This window comes from Carcharodon carcharias, chromosome 6 (genome assembly GCF_017639515.1).
Source record: "Carcharodon carcharias isolate sCarCar2 chromosome 6, sCarCar2.pri, whole genome shotgun sequence".
NCBI lineage: Eukaryota > Metazoa > Chordata > Chondrichthyes > Lamniformes > Lamnidae > Carcharodon > Carcharodon carcharias.
The window spans coordinates 110,807,931-110,829,444 of record NC_054472.1 but is presented as its reverse complement, the minus strand read 5'-3'; the positions used below and the strand labels follow the sequence as shown (position 1 = coordinate 110,829,444).

The 21,514-nt window shown below is 42.6% G+C and overlaps 1 protein-coding gene across 3 annotated transcripts in view; it reads left to right on the top strand.

Moving 5' to 3' along the window:
* Positions 1 to 21,514, top strand: part of spidr (scaffold protein involved in DNA repair) — a 336,544-nt gene that overhangs the window by 98,920 nt on the left and 216,110 nt on the right. For all 3 annotated transcript variants that reach the window (XR_005943341.1, XM_041190250.1, XM_041190247.1), the window contains exon 6: positions 13,759 to 14,015. Coding sequence is in view for 2 of the 3 variants with exons in the window: in XM_041190250.1 (XP_041046184.1) it covers positions 13,759 to 14,015 (257 nt within the window). In the remaining variant the exon portion in view is untranslated. The remainder of the gene's footprint in view (positions 1 to 13,758; positions 14,016 to 21,514) is intronic.

Genomic DNA, 21,514 nt, shown 5'->3' with positions numbered 1-21,514 from the left:
CTTGTGGGCAGTCAGCTCAAATTATCGAATTACAGGCCCCTGCACTTTATAGAGCAGCTTGGCAGAACAATCATCATACACTCCTCTGGAATCCATTGAGACCCACTGCAACATCTGGTTTTTGGCAGAAACATGCATGCTGGAAGTTGAGATGTCGTTGCGACCCTCAACAGCAGCGCACATCTCAGCGATCGCTGCAGTTGGGACCACTAAACCTGGGCCATTGTTTTCAGGCACTGACTTCATCCCTCTTCCTGGCAACTGTTTGAGACTAAAACTGTTCATAAACTTGGTGTCATATTTTGATCCTATGATGAGTTTCCGACCACATTTACGTGCCAACACTGAGACTGCATGTTTTCACCGCTGTAACGTTGCCCTACTTTGTCCTTCCTCAGTTCATCTGCTAATGCAGCTCTCGTTCATGCCTTCGTCACCTGTATGTGCTACTATTCCTGGCTGGTCTCCCAGATTCTACTCTCAGTAAATTTGAGATCATCTAAAACTGTGCTGCCCATGTTCTTGCTCGCATCAGTTTAGTTCGTCTATCACTTCTCTACTCACTGGGTAGCAGTGGCTCCTGGTCAAGCAATGTTTTGATTTTAAAATTCTTGCTTTCAAATTTCCCCATGGCCCCGCCCTTCTTTGTAATTGCCTGCAGCTCCACAACCCTCAGATATCTACGTTCATCTCATTCTGGCCTCTTGAGCATTCCTGATTTTAATCACTCCACCATTGGTGGTCGTGCCTTCAGTTGCCTGGGCCCTAAGGTCTGGAATTCCACCTCTACACCTTTCCAGCTCTCTTCTTCACTTCCTTTTAAGGCACTCCTTAAATCTACCTCTTTGACTGAGCTTTGGGCTATCCGAACTAATGTCTCCTTATCTGGCTGGGTTTAGCATTTTGTTTTATAATGCTCCTGTGAAGAATCTTGGGATGTTTTATTATTTTTAAGGGCTCTATATGAATATAAGTTGTTGTTGTCTTGAGATGCTTGTGGCCAGTGACAGCTGGGTGATTGAGCCTGTTAGAGCTTGGGCACAGGATGTTGCAGTTGACTCCTGCTATGGCTGACCTCTGTAACAGACTTGTTGCCACCATAGCAGGTAATAGATCTTGGTGAACGTCCTGACCTGCTGGCATCCGGAGAGAGATCATGCTACCGCCACTCACCTGGGGTTAAGCCTTATCATTTCCTGTGACCTGCAGTAAAACTGATTGCAAAACATAACTCACCACTTCAGAGCTTACCTACCTATCAATCCACTAATCTCACCATTGTGGACACAGAGCCATAGATTGTAAGGTCAGTGGAATTAAGAGTAGTTTTTGAGGAGTGAGGTTGTGATTGGTATTTGAAAGGGAGAGTATCTGAAAAGAAGGAATCATTTATTATGAGAGCATACATGGGGGCCAGAAAAAGAGGTTGGGTAGTTAGCACTCCAGTGGAAATGGCATCAAGGGAACAATGGTTGGAGCAGACATGAGAAATAGTCAGGAGGGAAACTTGACCAGTGGTGTTGTTAGATTTGATACTAGTATTAGGGTTGTTTAGCTTGGGAAAGTGGGAGTACAGTAGCGATAGCAGACAGCTTTCTGCAGCCACCACCGGGAATTCCGAAGATTGTGTTGCCTGCCCTGTGCCAGGGTAAAGGATAGCTCCTTGCAGCTGGAGATGAACTTGGATTGGGAGAGGAGGATCCAGTTGTCATGGGGCATGTAGGATTAAACAACATAGGTAGAATGAGAAATGTTCTGCTGAGAGAGTTTGAAGAGTTAGGGTCCAAATTAAAATGCAGAACCTCAAAGTTGATAACATCGGGATTGTTACCTGCGCCACAAACAATTGGCATGAACTCAAGCAGATTAGGGAATTAAGCGCATGGCTCAGAATGGTGTGGGAAGAAGCGATTTCAGTTCGTTAGGCATTGACAGCAGTAGTCAGGAAAGAGCTATTCTGTTAAGATGGGCTCCATTTAAACTGGGTTGGAATCAGTGTTCTGGTGACTCTCACAACTAGGGCTGTGGATAGGTCATTAAACTACAAGGGGTGGAGGGGATGGCGATAGGTGGAGGGGGAGCGTTCAACTGAATATAATTTTAAAAATATAAAGAGAAAAGTCAAGGCCACAGAGCAGTGTAGCAATTTGGATAAAGATAAGCAGAGTGGGGGTGAGAGTTTTTTATTTATTCTTTCATGGGATATGGGCAGTGCTGGCTTAACCAACATTTATTGCCTATCCCTAATTGTCCTTGAGAAGGTGATGATTCGCTTTCTTGAACCGCTGCAGTCCATGTAGCATAGGTACACCTGTAGTGCTGTTAGTGAAGGAATGGCAATATAGTTCCAAGTCAGGATGGTGTGGCTTGGAGGAGAACTTCCAGATGGTAGTGTTCCCATCTATCTGCTGCTCTTGTCCTTCTTGATGGTAGAGGTTGCAGGTTTGGAAGGTGCTGTCGAAGGAAGGTGCTGTTTAATGGTAATAGTGCATCAAATAAGATCCATGCAAATAATAATAAAAAATAAAAGTAAAGGCTTTTTTTCTGAATGTTCAAAGCGTTCACAATAAGATAGATAAACTGTGGCACAAATGGAGATAAATTATTTAAACCTAATCACCATTGTAGAGACATGGTTTATAGAGTGACCATAGACCATGGTTTATAGAGTTTATAGAGGGGAAATAAATATTCCAGGGTATATAATATTTTGAAAAGACAGCAAGAATGGAAAAAGAGGAGGAAGAGCCCTGATAGTGAAGGATGACATAAGGACAACAGTGAAAAAGAATCTTGGCTCAGAAGATCAGGAAGTAGAATCAATATGGATGGAGATTAGGAATAGTAGGGGTTAGAAAATGGTGGGAATAGTTTGTAGCCCCCCTAACAGTAGTTATACCGTTGGACAGAGCATTAAGTATGAAATAATTGGAACTTGTAACAAAGGTAATGTCACAGTTATGGGGAACTTTAATCTTCGTATAGACTTGATCAACCAAATTGACAAAGATGGTCTTGAAAGTGAGTTTGTGGAATGCTTTTGTGACAGTTTCCTAGGACACTATGTTGTGGAACGAACTAGGGGTAAAGCTATTTTAGATCTAATACTACATTGCGAAATGAGGTAAGGTTCATTAGTAATTTCATAGGGAAAGATCCATTGGGAAAAACAATCATAACATAATTGTAATTCATATTAAGTTTGAAAGCCAAATACTCCAGTTCCAAACAAGCCAATAGGCATGAGGGGAGAGCTGGCAACATTGATTGGATAAATAGACTGAAATAAATAAACAGTGGGAACTGTATAAAGAAACAATACAAAATGTCTAGCAAAAATACATTCCATTGAGAAACAAAAAATCAACAAAGAAGTTTCATCCATGGCTACTAAGTTTCATCCATGGCTACTAAGGAACTTGAGGGAAATGTTAGATCAAAGGAAGCTGCTTCTAATATGGCAAACAATAGCAATAAGCCTGAGGATTGATAGTGTTTTAGAAACCAGCAAAGGGCCACCAAAAAGTTGACAAAAAAGGAAAGCATAGAATATGAGCATAAACTACCCAGGATATTAAAAACAGATTAGAAGAACTTGTTCAAGTATATAAAAAGAAGAGTAGTTAAAGTAAATATTTGTCCATTAGAGGCAGAGACAGGAGAAATTATCATAGGGAATGAGGAAATGGCAGAGACATTGAACAGATATTTTGTCCATCTTCACAGTTGAAGATGCAAGTTACCTACCTGCAAAAGAGGTTAACCAAGGTGCTAAAAAGAGTGAGGAACTTAAGGTAATTAATATCAGCAAAGAAAAAGTATTGGAGAAATTAGGAACTAAATCTGACAAATCTCCAGGACCTGATGGCCTACATCCTAGGGTTCTAAAAGAGATAGCCGTAGAGATAGCGGATGGGTTGTTTATGATTTTCCAAAGTTCCCTAGATTCTAGAGCAGTCTATGCAGATTGGAAGTTAGCAGACGTAACTTTGCTTTTCAAGAAAGAGGGGAGAGAGAAAACAAGGAACTACAGGCCAATTAGCCTGACATCAGTCGTCGGGAGAACGCTGGAATCTATTATTAAGGAAGTCTGAACATAGCTTGATCAGACAAAGCCAACGTGGGAAAGGGAAATCATTTTTGACAAATTTATTAGCATTTTTTGAGGATGTAACTAGTAGTCTAGATGAAGGAGAACCATTAAATGTAGGATAATTGGCTTTCCAAAAGGCATTCAATAAGGTGGCACACAGTTAATACACAAGCAAGATAAGGGCTCATGTAGTTGGAGGTAATATATTCACATGGATGGAGGGTTGGTTAATAGACAGGAAGCAAAAAACAGGGATAAATGGGACTTTTTCAAATTGACAGCCAGTAACAAGTTGGGTGCTGCAAGATCAGTGTTAGGGCCATAGCTATTTACAATCTATATTACTGACTGAGACAAAGAGAACGGAATGTAATGTATCTAATTTTGCTGACAATACATAGGTAGGTGAGAATGTAAACTGAGGAGAATATAAAAGATAGAAGCAGGAGTAGGCCATTTTGCCCCTTGAGTCAGCTTTGCCATTCAGTAAGAACATGTCTGATCTGACTGTAGCTTTAACTTCACTTTACCTGTTGCTCTTTAATTCCCTTGTAGATCAAAAACCTATCTAACTTGGCCAGTTTACCCAGTTTCCTAATTAGCCAGTCTCCACTGTTCTCTAGGGTGGTGAATTGCAAAGATTACCGACCCTCTGAGAGAAGAAAATCCTCCTCATCTCTGTCTTAAATGGGAGACCTCATATTGAAGTTGTGCCCCCAGTTCTAGATTCCTCAAGAGGGGAAACATCCTCTTTGCAGCTACTCTATCAAGCCCCCTCAGAAACTTGTGTTTCGATAAGGTCACTTCAATAAGATCGTCAACCAAGTGGCTACAAAGAGATACATGCAGGTAAGTGAGTGAGCAACAAAGTGGTAGTTGGAGTATATGGGAAAGTCTGAGGTTATTTATTGACTTTGATAGTAAGATTAAACATCAGGAGACCTTGTGGAGCCGTTGTAGCACCCCAGAAGCTCTGGGTTCAAGTCCCACTTCAGGACTTGATGGCCATGGAAGATGCATTCATAACCTGGTCAAACAGATTGGTTAAAATTGTTCCAGTACACCTGATGGCAGTTGGTGAGAGGGGAAAAGTTTCCTGCTCAGCCATTGCAGAATGCAACAGAAAACCACTGCAGTACTTTGCCAAACATAATCATAGACCAATCCAATGGAAGTCGATGGTTGCCAACGCTACCTTGGGACTTGATACCTGAAGGAGGAGGAGTAAGAATAGAAAAGCAGGATATTCCTTTAAAAGGTATGAAACATGTAAACGTTGACATTCAGAGGCATTTGGGTGTAAACTTTCAAGGAACAGAAAGTTAGCGTGTAGATGCAACAAGCAATTAGAAAGGCAAATGGCATGTTGACCTTTATTGCAAGGGAATTAGAATACAAGAGTAAGGAAGTCTTGCTACAGTGCTTTTGTGAGACCATGGCTGAATTTTATGTTGCGAAAGTGGGATTGCCGTGGTCCTGTGGAAGCAAAATATGCAGTGTGATGATGTTGGCTCGCAAACCTGACGTTATCACGCTGTCCGCTATAAAATAATGGACAGGCTCTGAAATTGGCAGCCCGCCACTATTTTAAAATTATCAATTAAAGGCCACTGGTTAGTGGTTTAGTTGACTGCAATAATACTTTCTTGATACTATAATAAAGGGTGCATGTGTAACATGCCTGATGGGAACCTCGATTTTTTTTTCAGGGTCTCGTGAAAGGGCAGATATAAAGGCTGGAGGTGGGCCTATATCTGATTTTAGCAGGAGAGACTGTTGATAGTTATTTCCTTATGAAATCTTTGTTGTTCATAAACCTCTAATCATAATAATGTATATCCCTCAGGGGAGTGTCCAAAAAGTTGGTGCTTCTCTCATCTTTCATCACTGCTCCATTTATGGTGAGAAACAGTGTCCTCCATGGGTATTGTATATTCTTTGGGAGGTACATTTTCCAGTGAGGAGAAGGAGGCTGTGCAGAGGCAGAAACAACATGATTTGGAGGAAGGTGTGCCAGCTGCTGAGGAGCGAGGGGCTGCGGAGGGGAGGCAGCAGCAGGTACTCAGATTTAGACGAAGGCAGTAACCTGCCAATTGCATTTATCGGGTGCAAATGTCATATCTTCAGTTGACAGAGCGACAGTACCTTCGCAAACTTCGCCTTTCACGAGAGACTGTCACATACCTATGTGATGTTCTTGCACCTAGATTGCCTCCAATTGTGTGGGTGGCCACCCGCTGCCTGTGGCTTTAAAAATCAATGTATTTTCTTCACCTCAGACAAGATCAGTTGGAAAGACCCAGAAGCTTTGCAGCCATGGCTGCATTCCCAAGGGTGCAAGGGGGCCATTGATTGTATGCATGTAGCCAGCAAGGCATCAGCAGGACAGCCAGAGGGTTTTACAAACTGCATGGGATATCACTTCATCAATGTGTAGATTGTATGTGATCACCATCAAGGAATCATGCAGGTGTGTGCAAGGTACCTGAAAGCAGCCACAATTCATATATTCTCGAATACTCGCAGGTGCCAGGAATTTTATGGGCCCAGACACATTGGGATGGCTGGCTCTAGGGCCGAATGCCCAACTCCTCCTAATTAGTATGCTTGTAGGAAGAGGAGGTGAAGCCACAGCAGGCAGATGTCCAAGCCGATTCCAGGAAGATTATGTGAGACACGGAAAGCTCTGATCAGACGAATCCAATAGATGAGTCTCTCTAACTCTATCACCTTCATGACCAGTGGCTCCTTCTCCATGCAACTCCAGGACATGAACACTACTGCCACTTATGAGCAATGTTACTCAACCAAACAATGTCAGTTGCTAGAATACATATAATCACAGGATCCACTGATAACCTCAGTTGAACCCTTATTCATAACTTCTCACACAATTAATGAATGCATGCAACTTGATAATATAGGGAAATCAGCATTCATTTTTGTACACAGAAAGTCATTAATGTGGAAATCTCACAAAACAAAAGGCATCCATGTGTGACTAATGTGTGGTCTTTTCTGGGTGCTGCAGTGTGCTGCTTACCCCTTGCTGCCAGCTGCAGTGGAGGCAGGCATCTCACCCTTATTTCCCCTTCTCTGGGATAACTTTGGCAGTGGTTCTCTGGTCACAAGGCCTTGAGGGCCCTGGCATGAAGGGAGTCTTCTACACAGTGCAAGGACACCCATCTGTTGACACAGAACTCAAAGGTATATGTGCCAATGGCAGAGGGGCAGCAGAGAGGCTGTTCCCATCAGAAGTGCCCTGAGAGATGCCTCCTGATGGCGTCAGCTGCTGCTCATCCACTGCCATGAGGCCCATTTGGCCCTCACTGTTTTCCTGGGGGGACCAAAGAAGCTGGATTTGACTCCAGGTTCCTCATCCCCCACTTGCCTTGGCTCTGGGCTCCAGAGCTCAGAAACAAGGAGATGAAGTGCAGGCCTGAATGCATACCCCCTGCTGCTTCAGTGATTTGTTGGGTTTGACCCTCCATGACAGTCGCCAGTTTATCAATGAAGGAAGTCATGCATTCTGCAGAGTGAGTAATCGCAGCGCTCATGGCCTGGATGGACAGAATGTGCAACCCCTCTGGTATCACTACCACATCTCTATGAACCTTGCACTGCAGCATCTGCCACCTAAAGGATGACTCCAGAGGCTCATCGTCAGACTGGGGCTCAGCATGTACGTTGCCTTCTGCACTCCTCAAACTGCCCGAGGCCTGCTCCATTTCAGTCTCCTGCAGCTGCACTTGCAATCCTGATGTGCTTTCACCAGTTTGTGTTTCTCTTACAACAAAGTGTGCTTACTCACCAAGGTGTATGTATCTGCGCTGGTGCTGTGGGGAGCGAGGATGTTATGCTGCGCCCTTTGAGGCATCCTCTTCAGCCTCAGAGATTGTCAGACCATTGGGTCTAGTGCCAGTAGCTGCCAATGTTGCACTTGTTGGAAACAAGGAGGAGAGTTGGCGCATCTCCAACCTTTGAGGTGAGTGCGTTGAGACTTACTTCCTCATTGCAAACGCTGGAACCATTGTGAGATGCAACTCCATGTTTGAACCTTACATAGATGGATTCACATCTTCCTCCCCAGTGCAGAAAACCTTCAAAGTCAAAAACAATTAATACTTCATTGCTGACAGCTTGCCAAGCTTTATGCACCCTCCCCTCCCCAGTCCTCTTAACACATGTCTGTTGGAATTATAAAAATTCTCCGTTGCAATCTCACCACCCCGGGGCCTTCCTCCTATATCTCACCTCGATCAATGGCCCGACTCCAGTCATTGGCTGCCAAATGCAGTGCTTTTTCGTCAATGGAAGTCATAATGGCCAAGTTTGGCACACCACCTCTGGCATTATGTGCTCCCTTCTTCTGCAATTAAAGAGGCATATGGTAATGATGATGATATGCTATAATCATTCCTTCACATGTATAGCCAAGATGAATGCTATTTGCAGCACACTTTTCTCAATGTTCCCTGTCAACTAACAACTGTTGCATTCCCTGCTCCACCCCCACCTCCCCATGTACCTCTTGTGGCATGTGTGAATCATTCTGCCTTACACACGGTTAACAAACAAGACTATCCCATAGTGGGCCAAGAACACAACTTTCCATGTATGTCCATCTCAAGAATTGTGACACATTTACCCTTTCAGATCTTAGAAGATAATTGAGCCATTTGTGGCACTGAAGCCAGGTTTGCTGGATGACCCCAAGGTTGCTCGCCTCCCCTGCCACCCCTGTCCAGCCTGCTTTGGCCAGGCTGGGAGGTCTCCTCTTCCCTTCTGCAGACATCATGACCCCCTGCCTGGAGGGCTTGCAGCGAGTCCTCGCCAAACCTGCGGACTGTCCCTGATCTTTTGCCCTCCACATCTCCTGGCTCCTGTCTCTTGGCTACTTGTGGAGTCTCTCAGAGAGTTAACAGCCTGATGTTCAATATCTCCATAAACACTTGATATTCCTTAGAGTTATCGGTCAGTTGCATTCCAATACTGTTCTCCCTTGCAAAGGTCCTGAATGCTTCGCAGCTATGAGAACAATCCCACATATTTATAAATAATGGCTCACCTACAGCAATGGTTAAAATAAAATCAAAATCTCCATAATGTTCTATAAGACCATAAGACATAGGAGCAGAAGTAGGCCATTCAGACTATCGAGTCTGTTCCGCCATTCAATGAGATCATGGCTGATCTGATAATGTTCAACTCCACTTTCTGGCCTTCTCCCCATAACCCTTGATTCCCTTTCTGATTAAAAACCTGTCTATCTCTGCCGTGAATATACTTAATGATCCAGCTTCGACAGCCCTCTGTGGTAAACAATTCCACAGATTCACTACCCTCTAAGAGAAGAAATTCCTCCTCATCTCTGTTTTAAATGGGCAACCCCTTACTCTGAGATTATGCCCTCTGGTCCTAGACACTCCCACAAGGGGAAACAGCCTCTTGGCATCTACCGTGTCAAACCCCCTAGGAATCTTATATGTTTCAATAAGGTCGCCTCTCATTCTTCTACACTTCAATAAGTACAGGCCCAATCTACTCTCCTCATAAGAAAATCCCTCCATACCCGGAATCAACCTAGTGAACCTTCACTGGACTGCCTCCAATGCTAGTATATCTTTCCTTAGATAAGGGCACCAAAACTGTTTGCAATATTCTAGGTGTGGTCTAATTGGTGCCTTGTATAGTTTTAGCAAGACTTCCCTATCTTTATACTCCATTCCGTTTGAAATGAAGGCCAACATCCCATTTGCCTTCCCTATTATCTGTTGCACTTGTATGTTTGCTTTTTGGGATTCATGCACAAGGGCTCCCAAATCCATCTGTGCTGCAGCCTTCTGCAGTCTTTCTCCATTTAAGTAATATTCAGTTTCTCTATCCTTCCTGCCAACGTGCATAACCTCATATTTTCCCACATTATATTCCATCTGCCACCTTTTTGCCCACTCACTTAACCTGTCTATATCCCTCTGTAGACTCCTTGTGTCATCTTCACCACTTTTCTTCCCATCTATTTTTGTATCACCCACAAATTTGGTGATAGATTCATTTCCCTCATCTAAGTCATTAATATATATTGTAAATAAGTGAGGCCCCAGCACTGATCCCTGTGGCACTCCATTAGTTACAGGTTGCCATCTTGAAAATGCCCCCCTTATCTTATGCACCCACACAATGTTTCCAGCTGTCACAGCCCTGTGCCAAAAGTCCCTTTAAATGAGTGGCCATGACTTCCTTCCGGGTCACAGCCTGCTCCCTCTCTGCCCGAACATCCCACCTGCATTAGCCTATTGGGCGCGCTTGCCTGCCATCTTCTGAAGCTGTTGACCAGCTCCCCACCAGGCAGCCATTAATTGACCTTTAAACATATTATTCGACCTCTTTCAAAGGCAGGAGCGGGAGTTTGACCCACTGACTTCTGGAATGGACTCCCACCCATCGCTGAGGTATGTAAAATTCAGCCCCATACCGGGGTACTGTGTGCAGTTTTGGTTTCCATATTTAAGGAAGGATATACTTGCCTGAAGGCTGTGCACTAAAGGTCCACTAGATTGGTCCCTGGGCTGAGACGGTTGCCCTATGATATGAGGCCGAGCAAATTGGGCCTGTACTTACTGGAGTTTGGAAGAATGAGAGGCATTTGCATTGAAACCTACAAGATTCTGAAGGGCTTGGCAGGGTAAACACTGAAAGGTTGTTTACCCTTGCTGGAGTATCTCGAGCATAGGGGCGCAGTTTCAGATAAAGGGAAGGTCATTTAGGATTGAAATTAGAAATGACTTCACTCAAAGGATTGTGAATCTTTGGAATTCTCTACCCTAGTGATTGTTGAATATATTTGAGGCTGATATAGACAGATTTTTGGACTTTCAGGGAATCATAGGCTATGGGGAGGCTATGAGAAAGTGGAGTTAAGTCCAATAATAGGCCATGAGTGTATTGAATGGTGGAGCAGGCTCAAGGAGCCATCTAGACTACTCTTGCTCCTGTTTCTACATTCTTACGTTCTCCCCTTCTCAGCTTTTCTAGTAATCTCATTCTTAGTGACAAAGATGTCCATAACCTCCTTGCGATTGAGATGAGGTTGGAGAGGACAGGTAAAATGAGTTGAAGGGGGTGATTGGTATTGTAGGAAAAAACCTGAGATGTTCTTTGTTCTTCAGGAGTAGATGTATTGAGTACAAAAACAAGGAAGTTATGCTGAAGCTTTATAAAGCTCTGGTTAGGCCACAACTAGAGAGTTATGGTTAGTTCTGATGACCACACTTGAGGAAGAATGTGAAGATCCTTCAAAGAGTGCAAAGGAGTTTTACCTGAATGGTTCCAGGGCAAGGGAATTTAGCTACTGGGTTATGTTGAAGAGGCTGGGGTTGTTTTCTTTGGAAAGCTATTATGTAGGTACAGCAGGTAATAGGGAAGGCAAATGAAATTTTGGCATTTATTGCTAAAGGAATAGAGTATAAAAATAGGGAAGTGTTGCAACTGTACAAGGCTTTGGTGAGACCGCACCTGGAGTACTGTGCACAGTTTTGGCCCCCTTACTTGAGAAAGGATGTAGTTGCATTCGAGACGGTTCAGAGGAGGTTCACTAGAATGATTCCAGAGATGCGGGGCTTGTCTTATGAGGAGAGATTGAGCAGTTTAGGCCTATACTTGCTAGAGTTTAGAAGGATGAGAGGAGATCTAATTGAGGTATATAAGATGCTAAAGGGGATAGACAAAGTAGACGTGGAGCAGATGTTTCCCCTTATGAGGCATTCTAGAACTAGAGGCCATAGTTTTAGGCTAAAGGGTGGTACATTTAAATCAGAGATGAGAAATTACTTTTCTCAAAGCGTTGTGATTCTGTGTAATTGACTACCTCAGAGTGCAGTGGATGCCGGGACGCTGAATAAATTTAAGGAGGAGATAGACAGATTTTTAATTAGTAACGGGTTGAAAGGTTATGGGGAGAGGGCTGGAAATTGGAGGCCAAAATGAGATCAGCCATGATCGTATTGAATGGCGGGGCAGGCTCGAGGGGCTGAATTGCCTACTCCTGCTCCTAGTTCTTATGTTCTTATGAGCAATTGATAGAGGCATACAAGATTATGCAAGGTTTAGATAAGGTGGACAAAGTAAAGCTATTCCCATTAATTGATGGTATAAGGACTAGGGGATGCAGATATGAGGTTTCAAGCAAGTGACACGAGTCAGAGGTGTGGAATATCTTTTTGACACAGTGTGTGGTAATTCCCCAGAACTCGCCTACGAGGATATTGGAAATGGAGAGGACAAATGATTTCATAAGGAAATTGCATGGTCACTTGAGGGAACTTGCAGGGCTAGGGGGCATAGAGTGGGGCAATGGGACTGACTGGATTGCTCTACAGAGAGGGATTGAGTGACCTTCTTGCTGTCACATAGTAACTCTATCAATCTCGGATGATCCTGGAATAGTTGAGTGGTTTTGACAGGGGAGGTCGAGGCCCAGTGGGATTTGGTCCAGCTAGATTTGTTAATGGGTGGCTAAACCAAAAATGCTCCAGCTTTTCAAATTTGAGGGAGTGGAAATGACCAGAGTTGGGGAGAGCAAGAATTTTGCTAGGGGCAAGTTGAAGGTGAAAGGGTGCTTGAACCAATCAATATCTGCAGAAATATCTTTGTGAATGGAGGGCGAAAAGACAATTGGGCATTTGAAAGTGCAGTTAGTCTTTTTTATTTGTTCATGGGATGTGAGGTTCACTGGCAAGGCTGTCCTTTGTTGCCTATACCTAATTGTCCTTGAGATGTTAGTTGTGAGCCACCTTCTTGAATAACCTAAGTCCATTTGTTATAGGGACACCCACAGTGCTGTTAGGAAGGGAGTCCCTCCCTTGATCTGATGACAGTGAAGAAGCGGCAATATAGTTCCAAGTCAAGATGGTGTGTGGCTTGAAGGGGTCCTATGCATCTGCTGCTCTTGCAACCTCTACCACCCAGAAGAGCATGTCTTGAAAGCACTGTTGAAGGAGGCTTTGCGAGTTGCTGCAGTGCATCTTGTAGATGGTAACTACTGCTGGTTTGTGCGCTGGTGGTGGAGGAAGTGAGTGTTTAAGATGGTGGGGTTGCCAATCAAGTGGTTATTTTTTCCTGGATGGTGTCAAGGTTCTTGAGTGTTGTTGAAGCTGCATTCATCCAGGCAAGTGGAAAGCATTCCATTACAGTCCTAATTTATGTCTTGTAGATGGTGGACAGGCTTTTGGGAGTCAGTAGATGAGTTAACTCCTGCAGAATTCCCAACCTCTGGCTGGCCCACAGAAGTTTCTAGTCAGTGGTAACCGCAGTATGTTGATGGTGGGGTCTCAGTGATGGCAATGCCATTGAATGTCAAGAAGTGGTGATCAGCTTCTGTCTTGCAAGAGATGGTCATTGCTTGGTGCTTGTGCGGTGCTAATGTTACTTGCCGTTTATCAGCTCAAAACGGAATGTTGTTCAGACATTACTTGCAAGTAGGCACGGAATGCTTAAGTGTCTGAGGAGTTGCAAATGGTACTGAAGATTGGACAGAAGCAGTTACAGAAAGAGCTTTTAAACAATTGTATTTGATCAGTTTCTTCACCTGATCCTTTCCTTGACCAGCGCAAAAATACATTAAAAATATACTGCTGTGTAAATAATTTGAATCTATCTTGTTCTAGACAGCAGAAGATATTGTGGAATTTTCATCTGATAATGAAACCATAAAAGAAAGTGAGCTGAACTCAAAGCCCATTCCGTCTCTTTCTGTACAACCAACTATGTCTACTTGTGGATCTGAACATGGCAAGACCTCTGTCAGATCAGCGAGCGATTGGTTGAAAAGTGCACAAGCATTTCTAAAGACACCTGAGAAGCAAAAGAGAACACAATTCAAAACCCCAGAAGATTCTACCAAAAAGAGGAAGAAATTTGTAAGGTTAGCCAGAATACCATTTTGTTTATTTTTGATAATACAAATACGGAACATTTATCGATTGTGATTTTCTTCTTGCAGTAATTTTACATATTTTATGGCTTTCATAAAAAATTACTGGGAAATATCTGACCAATTGGATAGACTTAACATTCCTGTAAAAATCACATTGTGCGCTCCTTTCAGGAATAAATTTTAGTTTTACTAAATAATGCTTCACGCTTTCATTCTGCATTTTAGTGGAATGATAGAATTATTGAAATTTAAAGCACAGAAGGAGGCATCCACCCCCATCATGTTTGTACCAACTGAAAAAAAGCTATCCAACCTAATCCCACTTTCCAGCTCATGATCTGTAGCCATGTAGTTCTGGCACTTCAAGTGCCTATCCAAGTGCTTTGTAAATACAATGAGTATTTCTGCCTCAATCACCCATTTGAGTTCCAGACCCTTCTGGGTTGTAAAATTTCCCATCCCTCCTCTAATCCTTCTACCAATCACTTTAAATCTATGCTGTCTGATTATTGAAGATTATTTTGAAGTACATTCCGAATAAACGTACGTAAGATTTCTTAATGTTGAGCTAATTACACACACTAAGTTAAAAGCAGAAAAAGCTAATGAACCACTTCAAAAAAAAAGTTGATACAATTCCAAAAAAACCTGACAGTTCTGAATACAGGCTTATGATGTATGAATAGAAGGAATTAAACTGAAAATGCAGTCGGACGTTGGCTTGGGCTACAAATATAGGCGCATTCAATAAATTGCAAAGCAAAAAAAACCTGAAGTGCAGTATTGCTAAATTCAGAAGTTACCGAAGGGGGTGCTAAAGTTACAAGATTTATTTTCTTCCGAGCTTGAGGGTGTGCCCATGTCCAGAAAATGTTATTGTTTGATACTTCAGTTTGCTTTTTTATGTTTTAGAACGTACTGTAATTCAAATCACAAATGATGTCTCCTGGAAGGATTACAGATATTTTAAGTATGAAAATTAAAAATAGACGTAAAGATGTTGATACCCCTTTATAGTGTCCATAACATTTAAATGGAACTTGAACTGCAGATGCATCATGTTCATTTGTGAAATGAAGCCTTTTACAATATGCTGACAGTAGCCCAAACCAGCAGTGCATTCTGTAATACTAATCTGACTGTCTCGCACCTGTCCCCCACCCCCATCTGACAGAGGTTTACTTGAATGGAAAGCATATTGACTTAACTATTTTAAATAAACCATTTTTGTTTCTATGTAGCTTGTCAAAGAATGGTATGGATAATCTGTGTTCTAATTGTGAGAGTAAAGGACCCTCCAACACAATCTTGCAGTCAGACTAATAACAGAACATAACTGGGCATTGTCTTTCTTACTTCTCCTGCTTCAGTGGAAAATTGTAGTTCGAATGATGTTATCGCATTACAATAGTATTATTGTGTCACCCTGCAGTATAACAACATGGATTGGAACTTTAAGTTTAGTGGGTGCATAAAACAGAATGTATCAGATTGGTCACCTGTTATATACCCTTCCTAATTTTCCTTTACGTTGAACCAGAAGGAAATATTATATCATAATTGGATGCAATGATATTGTTAATTGTCCTTATTCATGAAGTTGAATCTACATTTAACCTAAGTTGCGGTTTCCAGAAGAATATAATGCTTCCTTTTGTTCTTTGGCATTGAGTTGGCTAAAATACATGTGCAAAAAGCTGATGTGTCCCTTTTACTTGGCTCCCCCTGGGTAAGGTGCATCCATACAAGACATTACATTCCCCCCCCACTTCCAACCCTCAACGCAACCCCTGCACAATATGACAGAAACAACAAGAACTCATATTTATATATCCATTTAATGCAATGAAACATCCCAAGACACTTCACAGGAGCATTATAAAGCAAAATATGACATCAAACCACATAAGGCGATATTAGGGCAGATAACCAGAAGTTTCATCAGAGGTTTTAAAGAGTATTTTAAAGCAACACCAAGAGATCGTGAGGCTCAAATGTTTAGGGAAGGAATTCCAGGCTTTGGATTCTAGTTATTGCCACCATTCCACTGGATCCCAGATATGAGTCTCCACTGATCAGCGAGATGGCTGGCTAATGATAGACAGCAGATCCTGAAAACCCTGAGATACAGGAGCTTGCATATTCTGGAAGCTGGTCTGCAGGATGCTTTCTGTTCTCTTCCCTATTGCACCGGAGCTGCAATGTGTTTCTGCTTAGGTGAAGTGATTTAATTTGGCACTGGTCTCTGACTCGCACTGTTTTGTTCGGAGTCTGTAGCAAATTCTGCTAAGTGTAGATGAACAAGTGGACCTTATGTGACAGAATCATCGAATTTTTACAGCACATAAGGAGGCCATTCAGCTCATTGTGTCTGCACCAACTCTCCGAAGGAACAATTTACCTAGTGCCATTCCTCCACCTTCTCCCCATAACATTGCACATTCTTCCTATTCAAAAAATTGCCTAATTCCCTTTTGAAAGCCTCGATTGAACATGCCTCACCACACTCTCAGGTTGTGCATTCCAAACCTTAACCACTCACTGCATGAAAAAGCTTTTCCTCATGTCGCTTTTGCTTCTTTTGTCAATTACATTAAATCTTGTGCCCCCTCGTTCTTGATTCTTTCATGAGTGGGAAGAGTTTCTCCCTACCTGTTCTGTCCTGACCCCTTATGATTTTAAATAACTCTATCAAACCCCCTCCCAGCCTGCTCTTCTCCAAGGAAAACAACCCTAACTTCACTTTACTGTGAAGGCACTTTACAGCCTTCCGGACTTAACATTGAGTTCAACAACTTCAGATCATGAACTCTCTACTCCATCCCCATCCCCTTTCCGATCCCCCTTCTTTCTAATAATTTATATATTTTTAAAATATATTATTTTCCCACCTATTTCTATTATTATTTTTAAATTTATTTCCATCCATTGTTTTATCTCCACCTTTTAGCCTATTTCGATCCCTTCCCCCTACCCCACCCCGACTAGGGCCATCTGTCACTTGCTCGTCCCGCTTTCTACCCTTAATGTCACCATTAGCACATCCTTTAGCTAATATCACCACCGTCAACACTCCTTTGTCCTTTTGTCTATGACATCTTTGGCAATCTCTTCTTTGCCTCCACCTATCACTGGCCCTCTATCCAGCTCTACCTGTCATCGTGTCATCCCCCCCCCCCACCTACCAGCTTATATTTCACCTCATTTCTATTTATCTTTAGTTCTGATGAAGAGTCATACAGACTCGAAATGTTAACTGTATTCCTCTCTGCAGATGCTGTCAGACCTGCTGAGTTTTTCCAGCTATTTTTGTTTTTGTTCCTAACTTCTCCAATCTATTTTCATAACTGATGTTCCTTATCCCTGGAAACATTCTCATGAATCTTTCCTGCACCTTCTCTAATGCCTTCACATTTTTGTTAAAGTGCGGCGCCCAGAACTGGGCTATTCCAGCTGCGGCCAAGTGTCTTACACAAGTTCAGCATAACCTCCTTGTGATTATACTCTATGCCCCTATTAATAAAGCCTATGATACTGTATGCTTTATTAACTGCGCTCTCAACCTATCCTTCTACCCGTAATGACTTTTGTTCACACACACACAGGCCCCTCTTCTCATGCAGCTTTTAGAATTGTACCTTTATTTTATATTACCTCCCCTTGTTCTCTGTACCAGTTAAGTCACTTCACATTTCTCCGCATTGAACTTCACCTGCTATTTGTCCACCCATTCCACCAACTTATCTATGACCTTTTGAAGTCCTGCACTGTCCTGCTCACCGTTCACAATGCTGGCAAATTTTGGATCATCTGCACATTTTGAAATTTTGCCCTGTAACTCAGGGTCTGTATCAGAAAGAGCAAGGATTCTAACACTGACCCATGGAAACCTTCACTACAAACCTTCCTCAGCCTGAAAAACATCCATTAACTACTATTCTCTTTGCAGTCACTCAGCCAATTTTGTATCCATGATACTACTGTCCCTTTTATTCCATGAGCTATAACTTTGCACATAAGTTTGTTGTGTGGCACTGTATCAAGTACCTTTTGGGAATCCATGTACACCACATCAACAGCATTGCCCTCATCAACCCTTAGTTACCTCATCAAAAAACTCAAGCAAGGTTAGTTAAATGCGATTTTCCCTTAAACCTATGCTGGGTTTCCTTAGTTAACCTGGATTTGACCATGTGGCTATTAATTTTGTCCTGAATTATTGTTTCTTCAGTGTTTCCTGCTCCTGAAATTAAATTCACTGGCCTGTAGTTTCTGGGCTTATACAGACACTTTTTTAAACAATGGTATCACATATGCAATTGCCCAGTCTTCTGGCACCATCCCTGAGTCAAAGGAAGATTGAAAAATTATGACCAGTGCCTCTGCAATTTCCACTCTCACTCCCGTCAGTATCCTTGAATGCATCTGATCCGGCCCTGTAACTTTAAGTATAGACAGCTTATCTGATACCTCCTCCTTATCAATTTTAAATCCTCCTAATGCATTATTTACCTCCTCTTTCATCATGGCCTGGGTAGCATCATCTTCCTTGGTAAAGAAGATGATGCCTTTATTACTGTCTACTGCAAGCATACCTTCACTAGTCAATATACACATTGGGATTCTTACAGTTCCACGTGCTATAAGATTGGCCTATTTGACAATCTCGTAGGGCCTGAGTATTTGCTCACTGTATAAGCTTGATGCTGAAATAGGGCATATCAAGCCATCCTGTGGGGTAATAGCTACCCTGATCAGATCACTGCTTGTTGTATATTGCGCACAATCATGAATGGGTCTGAAAAATGTCCAGTAAACCTTACATTATCCTGGAAGGATAAGGTGTCTCAAAGCTAGCTGTTTCATGCTGTTACAATGCAGTAGCAACATGAGTGGTATTCTCCACTCACAGAATATTGCCATCAAGCCAAAAAGACATTCTGCCTATCACACAAATGAGTAATGTGGTATATGAATTTCAGTGCCAGTGTGATGCCAGGTACGTAGGCCGTACATCTCAATAATCAGCAGATAGTATCAAGCATGATGTCCCTTTGGCTGTTTGTAACAGACGAAGTACTGACCGTACCGTACCCAATCAGCCCATGCTTGCAAAACTCAAAACGTAGTGTCCAACATGGATGTGATTCTGCAATTGGACAGCATTTGCTAAACAATCCTGATTGTGCTAAGAATTACGTGACAGCCAATTTAAGATTATCAGTCAGGCTCGCTTATGCGTGCTAGAAACTACATGTACTCACACACAGGGCCCTGTCCTTTGCAGACAGAAGGAGCATGTCCACACATTGCACCTTTTTTAACTAAACAAAAGAGCCACCCCCTGGTTCATTCACCATGGCAATGCCTTAACTAATATTGAATATAAATATTGAATTTAAAACAAAAGCTTGGCAGTTAACTATCCCCTGGTGCATTCTTCATGGGAATGCCTCTACTAATCAGGGTCCACTTGCCAACCAATCAGTACTCTCTTCTCATGCAGTATAAATTCCCTTTACAATTGGTATTCTGCATACCTGCCCTGATGAATGCAAGACAAAAAGCTTTGACAGCATGTCTCTTTTTTTCAGCAATATTCAAGTTCTGCACTACCAAGTGACTAAACTATAATTCTTTCACCTCTCTGTAATTTCCTTGCAAATTTGTATCTCTACACCTTTCCCATTAGTTGGCAGGCTATAGGCTACACCGAGCAATATAATTGCACTTTTTTTGTTCCTTAACTCTAGCCAAATAAATTCTGTCCTTGACCCCTCTAGGATATCCCCAATCTCCAACACTGCAATTCTCTCCTTAATCAAAACCACTACTCCTTCCCCTTTTCTTCCTTTCCTTTTTTCCTGAACACCTAGTATACAGGGATATTTAACACCCAATCGTGCCCTCCTTTGAGCCAGGTCTCTGTTATAGCCACAACATCATATTTCCACATATCAATCTGTGCCTGTAGCTCACCAATCTTATTAACCACAATCCATGCATTCACAGTAAATGCACATTAACCCTGATTTAGACTTTATTACTTTCTCCCTTACTCTGAGCCTGTTGAATAACTTACTATTCCCTACTCTAGTGCTACCAATCTCTTCCAATATTCTGTGCACCTTGCTTTCCTCTCTGATATTTCCTCCTGGTTCCCAAGCCTTTGCATTTATTTTAAACCTTCCTCAATAGCACTAGCGAATCACCCCACAAGGAACTTAGTCCCAGCTTTATTTAGGTGCACCCCATCTGGCCTGTACAGGTCCCATCTCCCCCAGAGCCGGTCCCAATGTCCCATGAATCTAAAGCCTTCTTTCCTGCAACATCTTTCCAACCATGCATTCAAATACTTTATCCTCCTATTTCTATACTCACTTGCACGTGGCACTGGGAGTAACCTGGAGATGACTACTTTTGGGGTCCTCCTTGCTAATTTCCAACCTGGCTTCCTAAATACTGACTGCAAGGCCATACCCCTTTTTCTGCCTATATTGTGCAAACCAATGTGGATGATGACTGTTGGCTATTTACCCTCCCCCCGGGGTGCACTGCAGCCACTCAGTGACATCTTTGACTCTGGCACTAGGGAGACAACACACTATCTTGGATTAATGCTGCTGCTGTAGAAATGCCTGTCTATTCCCCTAGCTATCCAATCTGCTATCACTATTGCTCTTCCAGTCTCCCTTGTACCCCACTATAAAGCAGAGCCACCGATGGTGCCATGGACTTGGCTCTGACTGTCCTCCCCAGAAGAACCATCACTCTCATTAGTATTCAGACTGCTGGTTGCCTGGTGGTCACCCATTCCTCCCTCTCCCTGCATACTCTTCAGCTGCCGGGTGACCACATCTATAAATGTGCCACGCATGAATCTCTCAACCTCATGGATGCAATGTATCTAGGACAAAATGGTTGATCAGGATGTGTACTTTAGTGGTTGGAGTAACCCTGCCATTCCTTTATCTGTTAGTCAATAAACCTTTACTACTGCTAATAAATCTTTAGCTATACTAATAAACCTACTACTCTTAATAAATTTTACCAATACAGATACACTTGCTAATATGGGTAAACGCTACTAATACTTAATACATCTTATTAGTAGTAATAAACCTTATTTTAGAAAGAAGAAAGATAAGACTCACCATATTTATTCCCTAGTTTTGAAAAGATAAATAGGAAATAATCACAAGCCAATCACTTACCTGCTTCCCTCTGATGTCGCACCCAATTTTTCATTCCAAATGCAGGCTGTAAACCCACAGACTAGCTCCTGGTTAGCTGCTTTATTCACTGTTGTGATCTTGCTCCTTCCTGCCACCCTCACAGTAATCTCCTGCTCTTCCCTGCGCTGCTTTTTGTTCCGCTGTGCACTTGCTCTTTCCTGCTGCTCTCATGGTGAACACCCGCTCTCTCCTGTGCTGCTTTATACCCCGCTGTGTTCTCACTCCTTTCCACCGCTCTTGGGGTGAACACTT